The sequence below is a fragment of the Neltuma alba genome, unplaced genomic scaffold (assembly GCF_004799145.2).
Source record: "Neltuma alba isolate B1F8T4 unplaced genomic scaffold, ASM479914v2 tig00011618_pilon, whole genome shotgun sequence".
Taxonomy (NCBI): Eukaryota; Viridiplantae; Streptophyta; class Magnoliopsida; order Fabales; family Fabaceae; genus Neltuma; species Neltuma alba.
The window spans coordinates 102,140-119,281 of record NW_021636269.1 but is presented as its reverse complement, the minus strand read 5'-3'; the positions used below and the strand labels follow the sequence as shown (position 1 = coordinate 119,281).

The following is a 17,142-nucleotide window of genomic DNA, read 5'->3' as shown; positions in this document are numbered from 1 at the left end:
GGACTTCAACTTTGTTTACGTTTAGGTTTGCTTTGTTCGACCCATGGGCCTAATATGGTTTATTTGAAATGGCCTTTGACATTCCTGGGAAGCTCCTATTTCATCGTCATCGGCCCAGCCTGTCAGATACCCACCTGTTTTTCTTCTTTCGTTATGGGAGATAAACACATGTTCTATCTTATTCTATTCACGAAGAACGGAATATAAATAATTAATTAAAAATGAGTGGGATTAATATCAACACAAAATATTCAAAAAAAAATAAGGAGCCACTGTTGAAAGGTTGAATATATAGATTTATTTAAATTTATCAGATAATTTTATTAAATTATACTGTTGAGAAGATGTCAAATATTGCACTTTTTTTTTTTTAAACCCTAAACGAGACCATTAACACGAAGAAACGCCCCCTCCCCTCCCCTTGAGTAAGGAAGGGAGATTGGCGTCGAAGTCCCAATGATGAGACAGGCTAGCTCCTAAAATTTGGTAGGACTCCCCCATAAGTAGGTTAGCCCCACAACTCGAAATTGGAAGAGAAAATGAGAACCCTTATATTATACTCCTCCGGTCCTTAATATAAAACCCATTTAACTAATTTGATTAGATCAAGAAAGTTAGGTAAATTGGTTAATTATAAAAAAAAGTGACACATTTTTCTTAAAACACCATAATCATCTTTCTTAATACCCCATCTCCCTCTTCTATTTGATTATGGTTGAGAGAGTATCCATAGGGGTAATTTAGATAAAATTAATAAATATGAGAAATGGGTCTTATATTAGGACCAAAACCAACTCACAATTGGGTCCTATATTAAGGATCGGAGGAGTAAGATACTTCTAATATATTTTACATAGACTAAAAAAAATTTTAAATTTTATTAACTCTCATTTAAAATTTAATAACTTTCTAACTTTATTTTTATTTAATATACATTACACCTCATACAAAGTTAACACAATAATAAATAAGAGGTAAAACTTTATATCCATGCAAAAAATTTCTCTCAATATCCTATAAATAAGACAAAAAAATACATTATCTGTCTGTCCTATAAATAGGACCAGAGGAGTATTTTATAAAAATCGAAACTTTGGATAGACTTATTTTATATGATTTTGTATTATCTAGTTAGATTTAATTTGATAGACGAGATTAGTCCTCGTAACATAGTAAATTAATATTTAAATTTTTGTTGGGAGATGTGTCCACACATAATACTTAGTAGTACTTTAAACATGAGGATATTTGCGTTTGGCAAAAAAAAAAAAAAAAAGACACACTTGGAAGTAACTCTTTGAAAGACATTTTCTGTACTTACACAGACTCAAACTTAAGATTTTATACTTAAGAAGGCAAACTCCACTAAGAGAAACCAACGCATGTTGTTGATGGTTTGATGTTAATTAATATTCAATGTTACTCAACAATGGAGAGTATCAAAATCATGGTGAGGATTAAATTCTAAAATTTGGGCACACCACGAATGAGACTCCATGAAAATAAAGTGCAATAAGTCCAGTTAAAGGCAAAAGCATGTTCATTCACTACATTAATTTAATATAATACTACATTGAGTGTTAAATATAAAAATTAGGTTGTAATACAATTTAAACTATAAATTAATTCTTATATTTAAAATCAGAATTAACTCTTATATTTAGAATCCACCGCAGTGATATTATGTTATTCATAGATGACACTGCTCGCACAACACATAGGTGCATAGTACCACGTACATGTGAATTCTCGTTGGTTGTTCCATCTCTATCACGACTAACATATCATTTCTTAGGCTCTTAAATTTAGTCATAACCTTTATACTCACTCTGCTCCACATTAAACACAAGGATTGGAGGATTTAATTAGGTAACTCCATTAATTATCCAATTTCCCTTAGCTCACCATCATTTTGAGTTTTATTTAAGGAGTGTTTGATTTAATAAAAATCACTTTTAAAAAGTATTTTTATGTAAATTGACACAAAATTCCTCTCGTATATTTATTTTATATATTGTAAATTCGCAAGCAAAAGTAAGTGATGATTCATTAGCTGGAAAAAAGTCACTGAAATGAAAAGTTAACTAATTATTTCATTACAATAATTATTTAAAAAGTCACGTATCTTTTATGGAGGTAAGGAAAAAAAAAAGTTAGCTTGAAATACATTATCGAAGAGGGACAAAGAGGGGAATAGAATTATACGCAAAAAAACAAAAATATCTTTTTAATTTTGTCTGATAAAATCTGCTCAATTATTTGCTCACTTCTGATGTCCTCCCCAGAATAAAACTACGATTCTGAATAAAAACAGGCAATAAACAAAACACAGGTAATAGCCGATCGCCACGTGTGATGGCCCACTGCGTTCTCACTTCTTGGCCACAAGCCTCTCTCCTCTCCCGTCTTCTAGAACCCTCCATTGGGATTTTCTCCTTTTTCGGGTATCTACAAAATATTTCTTGCCACACGTGGCACTCTCTCCTTTTTCTCACTTTTTTTTATTCACTTCATTTTTATGGCTCTCTCTCTCTGATCGTCTTCTTCGTCCTCTGTTCTTACGTGCTTTCTGCTTTCTCACTCTGTGCTCTCCCAAATTCTCGAGAATACTCTGCTTTTCCAGGAAAATTTAGTTTCTCCACCAAAATCCCAAGGTACAGTTATCTCGCTCTCATGGTTCCGTTTTATACCTTTTTTTCCCAGGAAAAAAAAATCAGAGATTTGATTTTGTTTAAACCAGTTGATGATGCAAAGCAAATAACTTCATGAAGCCCTGGGATTTTGTTTAATCGAATCTATTGCTTTTCAAGTCGTGGTTTAATTAATGGTAATTATATGTTGTAAGTTGCTGGATTTGCTGTCTATGAAATAAGACAGAAAAGGACTAAACTAAAAAAATTTTCCCTGTGCATTGTAAAACAAATCTATTTTGATATGAACTGCCTAATGACTCGTCTATTGTTTAATTACCTTAGTTCAATTAAATTGGGACAAGTAAATTTCCTTTTCGTACTGTATGGATCACTTATTTTGCCACTAACTTTTTATTATGAGCTTTTTAATTTACTTTAATGCAAGTCTTGACTATATTTTGTCCCAATTTTAAAAAAAAAAACATGATATGTATCATTTAATTGTCTCATATATTTAATTACTCAATCCAATTTCAAGAAAAATAGGGGGACGTGACGAAGCCTAGTTATCAATATGTTCATGAATAATATGATTTTTTTTTTTAGGTACTCAATTGGCATCCAACACATAAAGGTTGTTTATATTAGCTCTTTAAAAGTGATTTTATAATATTTATGTATTAAAAAAATTATCTTGACTTGTGTAAAAATATTTTTTTTCAGTACTTTTGGGAGTTACCAAATACTCCCTAAATAGGAGGTTGTAACTTGTAAGTTTAATTTTTTTGAATGATAGGTGTTTGAGTTCCTTTCATTAGGCGTGCATGATAATGGAAAAAAATTATAGATATGTCTAAGATTTGGTATGTAATTGTATGTTTTATTATAATCACGGTCTTTTGGGAAATATAAATGCAAGAATAGAGATAATTTATATTTTCCAAATTAAAGGATACTTAACAATCTTCAGAACTTAAAGGAGGGAAAAAGGAGCAGAGCAAACCAACATAACACGCGGATGGATTTTCTTGAATTAATGAGTGCACAGTAAAATAAATAAATAAAGCAAGGGACGATCATGGGAAAATAGTGAAAGAATAACACGATTGAATAATATATATTAATATATGATTATATATATATACTACCTTCTATCTTAATTATAAGATTTCGTTTATAAATTACAAATAATGTATGATAATTAGAATTGGAAGCAGTATATTATACTACTTCTGATTCTAATTATAAGACCCAATTAACTAATTTGGAGAGATTAAGAAAATTAGTTGAGTTAGTTATTTGTAATGAATAAGTATTGTTTTTCTTAAGATATCCTTGCTAATCAAATTTGTTATCTAGAACTATCATTGTTAGAAGGATTATTTTAGAAAAAAATATAAAAATATGAGAGACAAAGTGGATTTAGATCTTATATTTAAGATCGAAATAAAAATCATGCTTATATTAAGGATCGGAAGTAGTACTAAACAGTATTGAAGCCCCCACCACACAGAAGCAGAGCAGAGTGTGAGAAGAAGCTTTTGTAATAACAATGGCCGACTCAGAAGAAGGACACGCAGCTCAGCTCACTAAGCTCTTGGGTGGCTGATCCTTATATTACTGAAAGCGCTTTTCCTGACTCTGACTCGCGCAGTATCACAGCAAATGCGCTCATAATCGGCGAGTCAGCTGCTGAGTTGCATCTAGTTGAGAAAGACCTATGCCAAGTTTTGAGTTGGGTTCAACTCGATAAGCGAGTTTAGGCGAATTGAGCAGGTAAATTAGACAAGTTGACTCGCGGGTTTGGAAATAATGACTTTTAGCATCATAGTACTTGAGTTTATTACACACCTGCATCATAATTTTTTTGGGGTGTAATTGCATCATAATTTTTGAATTAAAGAAAAAAAACACGTATGCCAGATTTTATTTCTTATTTGTTAAATTTTATGGATGCAAATTGCAAAGTGACCTAACGTCTAAAAAGATATGTTGTCATCAACATATATCATGATTTTCTGATAAAATAAAAGATTAATTAATGATATGACGATTAATTATCTATGCAAATTTTAAAAATTAAGGGCTGCTTTTTTGTCAACTTTTATAGGCCAAAAAGGGTATTTTGAATAGGAATGTTTTATACAATTCAGCCTTTATGATTTAAATAGAAACTAAATGATGTTCAATTTTTGGTTTGTGAAGATTGTGTTAGGCAAGTGGTCTTCGTGAAGACCATAGAAAAGTGCATGTGTTTAGGTTTTATGCCCAACCCAGCAAAAAATTAGATGTCATACTGGGACCATATTAATTAGGAATATGCCTGACAATCAAAATATATTTTGGAATATTTATTGTGATGTATTTCTATTTATTTTGGAATTAATTTCTCCAGATTTTAGCACATAAACGATTCATTTCTGAACCAATCTTCACAGCTCTATATATCAATCCAGGTGTTCCGTATTTATTCTGTTGACAAATATTGAAAAAAAAAAACCAATTTCGAGTAAATTTGGACCATATAAATTAATTTAACCAAAAAAGTTTACTCAAAATTAAGACAAAAAAACATGCTTTTTTTTTTCGGGAGTTAAGAATAAACTGTACTCTCTTCAGTAGGTTCTAAGAATGTTAGAATTAGCTGAGGAATTTACTTTGATCGTAGTTATAATATCTTAAGAAATTTTATTTCTCGAATTTATAATTTTTTATATTTGGAATCAAAGTAAATAAAATTACTTAAAACTTATGAACAATTTTACTTCGTATATGCTATATTACCAATAAAATGGATTCATATCTTCTAAGTACTAAAAAATAAACCACGCTTTAAGGATTATGAAGATTTATGTTAGGCCAGGGGCACGTGAAGTTGATTGAACGACACGTGTTTGGGTTTTATGCCCAACTCAACAAAAAGTAGAGGCCACTCTTCACTCTTGGGATCCTGGCCCTGGGTCACTCAGCATCTAACCTTAACGTTCTCAAAGATCTTATATATTCTCCTGTCTGTACGGTTCTTAATATAAAATTCTATTTAATTTTTATTTTGGTTTTAAATATAATACTTTAATTTATTTTGTCTCTATATTTATATATATATATTTTTAAAGTAGTCCTTCTAACAATGATAGTTCTAGTCAATACACTTGATTAGTAAGGATATTTTGGGAAAGACAACACCTATTTAAGATAAATAACTAACTCAACTTACTTTCTTAATTTCCTCAAATTAGTCAACTAACTCTTATAATTAGGACCGAAGGTAGTATCTATTTCTTAATATAAGATTTTGTTTATAATTTAATCTAAATTATAAATTAGATACAAATTATATCTTATATTAATGATTAGCGATAATAATTTCTCAACGAGTCTCTCACACGCACATATATGCTTGTTTTAGGCACAATAATCCTCAATTAGTGAGAGAGCTATTGTGATTTGAGTGTATGCTCGAATGTACCCTTATGATGCCTAATTTCAGATTTCATGTGAAAAAATCCAGGCCTATGAAAAAACTTAAGTTATAATATTTTCACCCTAAAGTTTGTGCTAAAAATAGCTCACTAAAGATGAGATACCATCTCCTTTCTTAATTATATCGTTAAATATTATCAATGTTTTAAATCAGGGAAAATGGTTAAAAAATCTCTCATTGCAAAATTTATTTTTTAAATGTACCTAAAGTTTGTTTAGAAAGTTATGTGTATCCTCTCTTCGTGGCTAAAAATGAGTAGTAACAGCTAAAGGACAAGGACTTTAAGTACATTTGGGCTAAAAATTCTGCAGTAAAGAATTTTTTTAAAAAACAATTTTCTCTTCAAATTATGTGTTAAAAAAATAAATTTAAGTGCTTATAAAAAAAAAAAAACTAAAGAGAAAGGATGAAAATGGTACTATGATGTATACCCATGTGATTTCCTTAAAAGCAGATGAATCTTGTGATGTGAAGTTTTAAAAAATAAAATAAATTAAATGTCAGTTATAGATATTCTTTAGCCAAACTGATCACTAACTTTCCCGAGACGTTAATGACAATGTGTGGCTCACGAATATATGAGGTTTTAATAATCGAGGGGTTCTACATTAATGGCAAGTGAGACCTAATTCAATAGATCTATCACGCAACTATTTTATTCTTTATTTGGCAAAATAAATCTTGAAGGCAACCTAATGAAAGTTAACTAATTATTATTTTAATGAGAATAATCATTTTAAATGTTAATATCTTTTATGAAGGAAAGCAACTAAAGTTGGCATGAAACTATGTTTAGTTGCTTACAAGTGAGAAAAGCCAAAAGGGGATTGAAAATTATACTTTTTTGGTCATTTTTTATGATTTAATTTTGTCATCGAACTACATGCATTTTAATTAAAAAAATTTCACTTTCATAAATAATCTAAAAATTATTATTATATAACTGTGCATTGAATATTTTTTCAAAAAAGATGCGTAAAATAATAATTTCGTGCAAAAAATAATTCTTTGTTAAAAATGAAAATTTTACTATACACTCCGCTGATCTTATTTATAAGCCATTCTTAATATGTTTTATGCAAATCAGGAAAAATCTTAAATTTATTAACTCTCATTTAAAATTTAACAACTTTTCAATTTATCCGTATTTAATATACATTATTCCTCATGTAAACAAAGCCAACACAATAATAAATAAAAAGTAAAATTGTATATCATACAAAAAATTTCTCTCATACCCATAAATAGGACCAAAAGATATATTTTTTTCTGCCCTACAAATAGGACCAGAGGAGTATTTCTTTGTACAAAATGCCTAATTTGTTATCGTAAAAGGAGAAATAGAAGATACTCTAACTAGAATAATCCTCATGCATTTGCAAGAGATATTCAAAAATCCTTCCATTGATACGTACAAGCAAAAAAAATTAAAACATAAAAAGAAGATCCAATAAAAAAAATAAAAAGAAGATGATATTAAAGAAGCATGAAATTTAATAGTACACGAACAAATTAAAAGATAAAAACGGCGCCAGGGATTTATTCAAATAATTAAGACAGAGTGGTGGGAAATGGTGACGTGGCCAAGGAAAAGCGCAAGGTGGGGGACCACCGTAAAGGATCCACCGCACGGCACCCACAAGTCCCACCAACTTGGCCTGCTCGTGTCCCTATCTAATCTGCCTCGTGTTTTTAGTGGCCACAGATATTTCCAGATCTTTTTCTCATATTTATATTAACACCCAATAAATTTGTCTATTTCATGTTAGTACCCGCTTTTATATGAAATAAAAGAAAATATTTTTAAATCAAGTTTTTTATATCCATTATATCAAAATTTTCAATTACATATAATGTATTCTAATTTTTTTAAGAAGGTTTATAATTAAATACTAATATTTGAAAAATAATTTAATGGTCATGTATGATTGAAAATTTTGAAATAATAAATATAAATAATTTGATGTAAATATGGATCTAAAATAAAATAGACATAATATTAACATTTAAAAATATAAAAAACTTGTATTTCAAAGCCATAAAAGTTAAACTAAATATCAACATCACAGTCAGCACAAAGAAATATTTAAAAATACGCTATTTCCGTTGAGGGCCGCATGTTTAATGGTAAACTTTACACTAAAATTTGAAATTTGAAGTATAATGCATGGAGGGTAGAAAAACTTGTGACTAAAAATGCAAGGTTTATTGACTTTGATTTTCAGATTTATTGTTAAATATTCAAATAACATGATTGAATTAAAAATTAACAAAACTTATATAAAACGTATAAATTATGCCTTGGATCCCACAGAAGTGGAAATCCGGCATCTGGGTGCTGACGCGTTTGGGAACGGATAATTTAATTTATTAATTAATAACTATTGAAATAGTAATTTTAATAGTAATTAATTTGCAGAGACTAATAGAGGTAAAAAGGGACTTGAAAAACAAGGGCCACTCATATTATGATAGGTTAAGAAAAGTCACAGGGTCGGAGTTTTCCTTCAGTCAAAAATCATGTGAAAGTTCCAGCCTCAGGGAAGCAATTGAATCGCACGGCTCTTTTTTCTTTTCTTTTCTTTTTTAGTTGATTATTTTTATGAGACTAAAGAAATTAATTGGCTCATGAATATCCTGATGGAAAATACTTAGGTCAAATTATTTGTAGGTTTATAATTAAATAATACTAAATGATAATTGGCAAACAAATATTAAATGATAATATTTTAAAAATTAAATATATGACTATTTGTAATTAGAGAAATCGACATAATGAATATTAAAAAAAAACTTAATCTAAGTATTGTTTTATTATGATTTATTGGTCAGCTTGTTATATTACACTCCAATATTCTATTTATAAGGAAGAAAAAATTATTTTGTTCGGTTATTAATATAAATCATTTCATTAATTTTATCCACAATCTATTATTTTATATTCAATCCATACATATTAAATAGAGATGAAATTAAAAAATTATTTGGTTTTAAGACATACTTTTTTGGTTCTATTTATAAGTCATTTTCAATATATTTCATACAGGCCAAGAAAAAATTTAAATTTTATTAACTTTCCTTTAAAATTTAACAACTTTTCAAATTTATTCCTATTCAATATACATTATACTCCAATAGAACAAAGTGTACATAGTATTAAATAAATAGTAAAATTATATATTTATATAGAAATTTTCTCTTTCTGTCATATAAATAGGATTAGATAGGATTAGATGAATAGTAACAATACATAAGATTTGAGATTTTTTAAATTTTCATAAAATGTGTTAAAAGTGTCTTGTTTATAATTGAAGTGCCCATTGCCCAAACTGTGATGATAATAATAGCTGATTCATGCATTATTGAATTCTCTATCTTGAAGAGAGATATACATATACATATTTATATATATATAAAATATATATATATATATGTGTATATATAATTGTATGAGCTGGGAAGATATTCACTGGGCCAACTCATTTTGGTGGCAATAGTATCCCACACCCTACTCCAAGCCTATTGGCGGCATGCTGAGCTGTCCTCCACACTCATCCGATAATTAAACAATCCAATTTTGCACCACCAAGATTCCCCTTTTCCTTCCGCCTCCAAAGTGACATTTAACTCGTCAACTGATTATTAACTAAGTACATTTTGGTTTTCTATATTTAAACTCATTACATCAATTATTATCTCTTTCCTTAAAATTGTTTCAGTTTTATTTCTTTTCCTTTTACACCAATGACAATATAAATCTCTTGTAATAAAATATTGGGTTAATATGTGATATTACTTATGATCCCCTTTTTAGTGGTACAATTTTTCTCATAATTTTTTTATACAATTTTATCCAAAGATCATGGGTAAAATCATGAATAAAAGTAAACATTTATTCTAATCTTAAAATATGATCTTGTTATCTCACATGTGATTTTTTTTTTCCCTTATTGATCAATTTAGGATAATTTTTTTGGAAAAAAACTAAAGATAACTGGTTAAATTTTTAAGTTCTGTCCAAAATTTTATGTAATAGCTAAAAATTCATATCCTAGTATTTTTAAACTAGTTAGATTGAGCTGAAATCTTATTATGTCGGGACAACACTAGAAACAATGAATTATTACAAAAATATTTTTTTCTTTTTTTATTTTGTTTTAGAAAATAATACTCTTCCTGTGCTTAATATAATACCTAATTATGAGTTGGTTTTAGTCCTAAATATAAGATCCACTTCTTATATTTATCAATTTTTTCTAAACTATTCCTAAGAATACTCCCTCAACTATAATTAACAGAGAGAGAGAGGAGGTATTAAGAAAGATTATTATGGTGTTTTAGAAAAAACATGTCACATTTCTTATAAATAAATAATTTACCTAACTTTTTTAATTTAATCAAATTAGTTAAATGGGTCTTATATTAAGAATCGGAAAAGTAAGATATATATATTTTTCTAAATTTTGTTTCAGAACATATGCGGTTCTAATGTTTTTCAGACAAGAAGAGTTGTGAAAGTCAAACGACAGACAGGCGCGTGAAGTTAAAAATAAATATCGTTTGAAGTCAAAAAAAGAAACAAAAAATATCTTTTAATTTTTGATAAAATCTTCTCAATTATCTGCTCAGCTCTCATGTCTTCCACAAAATATAACGACACTTCCGATTTCCCGAATAACGTTTGTCAGAAAATAAAAAAGATTAATAGCCGACCGCCACGTGTCGTGGGTCCCAGTGCGTTCTCAGCCACAAGCCTCTCCCGTCTTCTGGAACCCTCCATTGAGATTTTTATTTTTCCCCAAAAATATTTTCTCCTCCCTAGCGTGGCACTCCCTCATTTTTTTTCACAATTTTTTATTATTTTTTCTCACTTTATTTCATAGCTCTTCCATTTAACTCTCCTCTTCCTCCTCCTCCTTCCCTGTTCTTGCCTTCTCTCTTATTTTGTGGTTTTCTCATTCTTTGCTCGTTTAATCTCTCTGAGATTACAGTTTGTCTCGGAATATTGAACATTCTTGAGGAATTATATATTTTCCCGTGGATCGAAATCGTCGAAAATTTTGTTTCTCCAGCAAAGTCCGAGGTATAACTATCTCACTTTCATGTTTCTCAGCTCAAGCCTTGTTCCGTTTCTGTTTTGTTCGTCTCTGGGAAGAAAATTAGAGATTTGACATTGAGAATCTGAATCTGATTGATCAGATTTATGCAATAAAAGTCGGAGCTATTTTGTCTGCTTTAATCTGTGGATAAAGAAAGAAACTCGAGTTTGTTTATGGTTCTCTGTGATTTTGTTTGCTTTTGAATTCGCGGTTTAATCGATGGCAACTATATGCTGTAGGCTGCTGGGTTTGCTCTCTATTAAGGTTAGAGTGTTTTCTCCGGCAGGACTTACTCTGATTTTGCTCCAATGGAAATGCAGGTACACAAGGAACAGTTCGAACTGGACCTTTTTAATTGACCGTTCTAGTTTTCTTTTTCTTTGGTTGCCTGGATAGATGTGTCTTTTAAATCAGGGGCCTAATGTTATTTGATTTTTTTTTAATATATTTTAAATTTTAATTACTCTTCTGCCTTTAAGAACAATCAAATGGACAATAGAATTTATGGCTCGATCATTCTGATTATGTCTCGGACTTACGGAAGCCAATTAACTTGTATAGACCAGAAGTTCCGAGTGGATGTATTCGTTTTTATCTTAGCTCTGCAGTTACATGCTGAAATTTCATCGCGGCTATCTGTTTCCGTGTATGTAATCACTAAAAGAGCTTCCTTCTATTTAAAGTGACCTACAGGTCAGCGTGGACTGGCTTAGTTACATTGAAATGGATGTACTACTTGGCTATGATTGTCTATAAAGAGTACAACTCAGTACAATGTACAATTCATTTATCTAATTATAACTTTCAGTTTTATTGTTAGTTCTTTTTATTGTATGGGAAAATGATCAGTGAGTAATTTCCTATATATTTGCATAAAATTTGGAGGCAAAGTTGGGCTGCTTATCGTATTGATCCTTCTGGGATGCTGGGGGAGCTTGCTTTGAATCTTTCACTGGCTACATATAGTATCTTCTTGATATAAATTAGGTTTCATTTGCCTTGCATTCACTTGTCGAGAAGCTTTTTTTCCCTGCATAAATGGAGATTTCAACAATAACTAATCCATTGGCTCTTTTCTACCTGAGAAAAATATAGATGTCTCGTAGAAACTGAGTGATTTTCAAGTGTGCATCAATTCCTTTAATGACAAAATAATTATCATTCCAGACTATTTTTTCCCTTTTCTGTTTTACCTTTCTTTTATTGGGGACAGTTAAAACAACTCATCCGTTACTGTGGATGCAGGACCATATAGAAGGAATAAAGTTGAATAGCTCTGGCAATGCTAGCAATAACCATTACAACAATGGCACAAAATCTGGAAATGTTGACCTATTGAATGATCAAACTCCTAATGGAAACAGCCATCCTCCTAAGGTTGTTTCACTTTCATATTGAGTAACTCTTTTATGAAACAATATGCATTAAAAAAACTCGTTCCTTATACTTTAATCTCACTTATAAATATTTTTAACAGGTGAGGAAACCATATACCATTTCCAAGCAAAGAGAAAAGTGGACAGAGGAAGAGCATCAGAAGTTCCTGGAGGCTTTGAAATTGTATGGTCGTGGTTGGCGACAAATTGAAGGTTATTAGTCTATGTTGATTCAATCACAGTGATCTAAAGTAAATATTTCACATGTCTGGTCCCGTTAGATGAAGCCATTCTTAATTTCATGCAGAACACATAGGTACAAAGACTGCAGTTCAGATTCGAAGCCATGCCCAGAAGTTCTTCTCTAAGGTTAATATTTAGATTCCAGTAAATATTATGGTAATATACTGAATGATACTACCAGAATATTGGCTTTGTCAGTCTCTATAATCTAGATCATATCTTTCTCAGAAATGACATGATTTTGATCATCAGCAACTCAAAAGCTCCGAAGATCTGATTGGTGTTTTAATCTACTTCAAATTTCTCATGAATTAAATCTCTAACTGGCTTTAGGTTGCCCGGGAATCTGATGGCGCTTCTGAAAGTCCTATAAAACCAAGTGATATACCTCCTCCTCGGCCAAAGAGGAAACCCCTACATCCATATCCCCGTAAATCAGTTGACTCTGGCAAAAGACTGTCCATTGCAAATGAAGCGCAAAGATCCCAATCCCCAAACCTGGCAGTTGCAGAGAAAGACACCCAGTCTCCGACCTCGGTCCTATCTGCATCTAATTCAGAAGTGTTTGGATCAGCATCCCCAGAGCAGCCTAACAGATGTCAATCACCTAATTCTTGTGCCACTGATGTCCACTCATCCAACTTATCACCATCACCCGTTGAAAAGGAAAATGATTGCATGACATTTGACTCTTCTGTGGAGGAAGAGAAGGGATCTCTTGCTTCACTCTCTTTATCTGCTGGTTTGAACTTAAATGTGCTGTCAACGGTATGATGAGCTTCATGTTCTTTAAGATTTAACTAGTGTGATATGATGTTGTTTCTAAAATTCTTTATTGTGGTTAAGGTTTTGACTGATTACCAAAGTATCTGTTGTTATTCCAGAAGTCTGAGTTGAGTTCCAAGGATATTGAATCTTCTATTGAAGATGCTACCAACGTGGCCCATATTACAAGTATTAAGCTGTTTGGAAGAACTATTCAGATGGTAGATAATCAGAAGTTACTTGATGTAGATGGGGAGAATATCAAGGCAATTGCAAGCAAGTCTGATCATGTAGATGACGTTGAGAACGAAAAGCTTGGCCAATCGTGGGCGATCCAGCCAACTAGATTAACAACTATCACGAGGCATGTGTTAAAGTACTACAATCATTGAGTAGACGCCAAAGTCTTCCATTTTGTTTATCTTCTTCCATGTATCCAAATTCTAAATCCTAAACCTGTTCGCCCCTCTTTGAAAGACAGGATGACAGAGAAGGACACTTCCTGTACTGGTTCGAATGCTGGAACTGGCTGTGAAATGGACAATGGAGACAGGAACTCAGATGCTGATGATTCTCAAAGCCAGTTGTCTCATCGGGAGGGAGAAAATGTACCCCGCAGAGAGCCTCCAAGAGGTTTTGTACCATATAAAAGATGTTTGGCCGAGAGAGATGCAAATTCAGCTTTTGTTGCATTGGAAGGGACGAAGGGGCAACGAGCTAGGGTATGCTTATAGCTTACAGGTGTATACCTAGAGGTCCGTTTTTGGCCTGAAAATTTGCCCAGGTCATAGAGGAACTAATTTTATTAGGTGATACCTAATTGAGAAACTTATTTACAATTCTTTTTTCTCAAATATCTCCTGCATGTCAGCAGCCACCTGCTCTGTATAATGTCTACCTTGGCATATCTTAATGTAATCATATAAATTGCCACCTCAAGAAATTGGACACCTGGATTCGTTTCTGTTTGGCAGTTTTTGGCCTATGCATAATGAATTTCAGGTACTTGTCTGGCTTCCCTCTGATATTTATGCACAATGATATCCATCAAAATACTGTGAAGCAAATTTAATCTCAATCTTCATTGAAGAACTAAATCCTTTCTTCAATTACCTTTCACGGAAAATCTGTAATCAACCCCGGAATAAAAATACCAGTACAAAATGAGCCATGAAACTAGATTCCTCCCTCCCCCACCTTTCCTTTTCTTGATGCCTTATTCCACTAATGCATGAAAGCAGGCCCTGCTTGTTCTTCAACTTCAGAGCATATTCAATTCTTCTTGATCCCACCGTACGGTGCATAAGTAACCTGCATGATAATTTAGTTAATGACTTGCTGGGGTTCTAATTATAAAGGGACTTGATCTGATAAAGTCGGCTAATTAGAAGAGTAACATTGGTGTGCATATCTATATGTTCAAATTGCTTGCTGCTTTTGGAAGAGATTTGAAATAGTTAATCACTTCGTTTATTTTTCTCTCTTTCTATATTTATCTCTATTGGAATGTATTGTTCATCACCAATTTATAATTGCACAGGGGAGAGATGCCCGATGTGATTGACCGGCAATGAATAATTTACCGTATCAGGTGTTTGTCTCGTAAGATTTTAACCTAATATTTTGTGTCAAGAAACATCTAAGACGCTTGTTTTTTTGCAAACATCCCTTGAATTTGTGGCCGCAATAATTATTTAATTAATTATCGTTATAATACCTAGTGAAGCGTAAACATATCCATGTATTTCTTATCTTACCCCTAAGCCTCCTCTTAATCAAGAGGTAAGAGGTATTTTTCCGGTTCTTAATATATGACTTATTTGACTAATGTGATTAGATTAAAGAAATTAGGTAAATTAGTTAATTATAAAAAATGTGACGTTTTTCCGAAAACACTATAATCATCTTTCTTAATACCTTGCTCTCTCTTCTACTTAACTATGGTTGAAAGAGTGTCTATAGGGGTCATTTAAAGAAAATTGACAAATATGAAAATATGTCTTATATTTATGATCAAAACCAACTTAATAATTGGGTCTTATATTAAGAACCAGATGAGTAATAAACATCGGGAGAATTATTATTAATTGACGAAAATAAGTATAAGAAAAGAAAAGAGCTGAGTCAGCATGCATGCTCCTTACATCATAACCCTGTTACAGCTCTAAATAAAACACTTAACCTACTTGGTAACTATAGCCACCTACCATGTGCTTTGTTATAAAGCTTTCTTGAACTGATCGAAATACAAACCTAATGAACAAGTTGCTGGAATGATGTGTCTGCATTAAACAAACCTAATGTGGGTGTGAGCTTGGATGCAGAAAGTGAGGAAATGTACGAAGGATAGATGAGAAAGAGAGAATAGCGAGCTTGAAGATCATTTCATATTTCGAAAGCCTTGTCAAACCAGAAGATGTTTTTGGCGATCGTAGGAGATAGAGACTTTTTCAGCCACCCTTGAACGAGGCTATTGCAGCGTTTTCCCATGCAAAAAACAGAGGATCATCAACTTGTGACGGAGAAATCGAGACATCAATGAACCTGCGCTTGTTCTTGGAAAGCAATGCTATGCCCATTGCCTTAGCCCGGCTATGATAGTTTAAGCCATCAGGAGATGGTGCAACTACATAGCTGAGCAGAGGAAGAGGATTCTGCGGCCATAAAAGCTCAAAGAAGAAGGAAAAGTCAAAGAAGGAAAACGGAAAGAAAAGGTAAGGGCAAATACAAAGAGATGAGAGTAATGGAAGAGAGAGAAGAAGGTTAGACTCTAGATACCATGTGATAGAATTTACTAAAATGGAATAACTTGCATTTCATTAATAAGAAAGTCATATCTATGCAAGAGAGAATAATACTTGACAATCAAATTATACAAGCAACTGAATCAGTTTTGGATAATTAATAGAAATATTAATTATATCATTCACACATTGAGACCTACCGAGTTTTATTTCTCTCTGTTCAGGTAGATCAGATCTAGCGTGCGGGGGGGAAAATAAATAAAACTATCTCATTTGACATATAAGGCCCACTAAAACCCTCTTTCTCTCTCTCCCCCTCCCTGCTTGGTTGGTATTAGAGTTTTTAATTTCCACGCCTTTCTTTATGATAAGGGAATTACCGAATTAGTGGTAATAGAGGTACAACATTATCTAGTCGTTACACGATCTGGGCTTTTCTTTTTTTTGGGGGGGGGGGTTGAATAAGCTGTCAAAGTGGCACTCGTGCATGGCCCAAACAGTGTGGATGCCGTGCAGAAGCCCTTTCTCTGTGATAAACTTACAGGGTGTTTAGATGGAATCAAAACCATAGTTTTAAAAGTGCTTTTACAGTATACGAAGTAAATATATAAATGAGTTTATCTCAATTTATGAAAAAAATGTTTCTTTTTATGGTGCCGAAACATCCCCTAAACCAAAGTCCTTGTTCATGCCTTGCCCTGTTTGTTGGGTTGCTTCCCTATCCCTCAGCATCTCTACTTGCCAAATACTACCTCTTTCGGTATAAAAACTAGTTGTACATTGGACTTAGTACTTAAT

At 31.9% G+C, this 17,142-nt stretch overlaps 1 protein-coding gene across 2 annotated transcripts; it reads left to right on the top strand.

Moving 5' to 3' along the window:
- The first annotated feature begins 11,065 nt into the window (after window positions 1-11,065).
- On the top strand, window positions 11,066-14,625 carry LOC114715885 (protein REVEILLE 7). Of its 2 annotated transcripts, none has more exons than XM_028900794.1 (8): window positions 11,066-11,200; window positions 11,456-11,536; window positions 12,462-12,593; window positions 12,694-12,805; window positions 12,900-12,961; window positions 13,169-13,603; window positions 13,720-13,964; window positions 14,082-14,625. In XM_028900794.1, exons 2-8 carry the CDS (start codon window positions 11,525-11,527, stop codon window positions 14,332-14,334), a joined length of 1,251 nt encoding a protein of 416 aa, XP_028756627.1. In that variant the 5' UTR covers window positions 11,066-11,200; window positions 11,456-11,524; the 3' UTR covers window positions 14,335-14,625. The 2 variants fall into 2 exon arrangements, with proteins under 2 accessions (XP_028756627.1, XP_028756628.1); XM_028900795.1 differs by having other exon boundaries at window positions 14,078-14,625.
- Window positions 14,626-17,142: the final 2,517 nt, after the last annotated feature.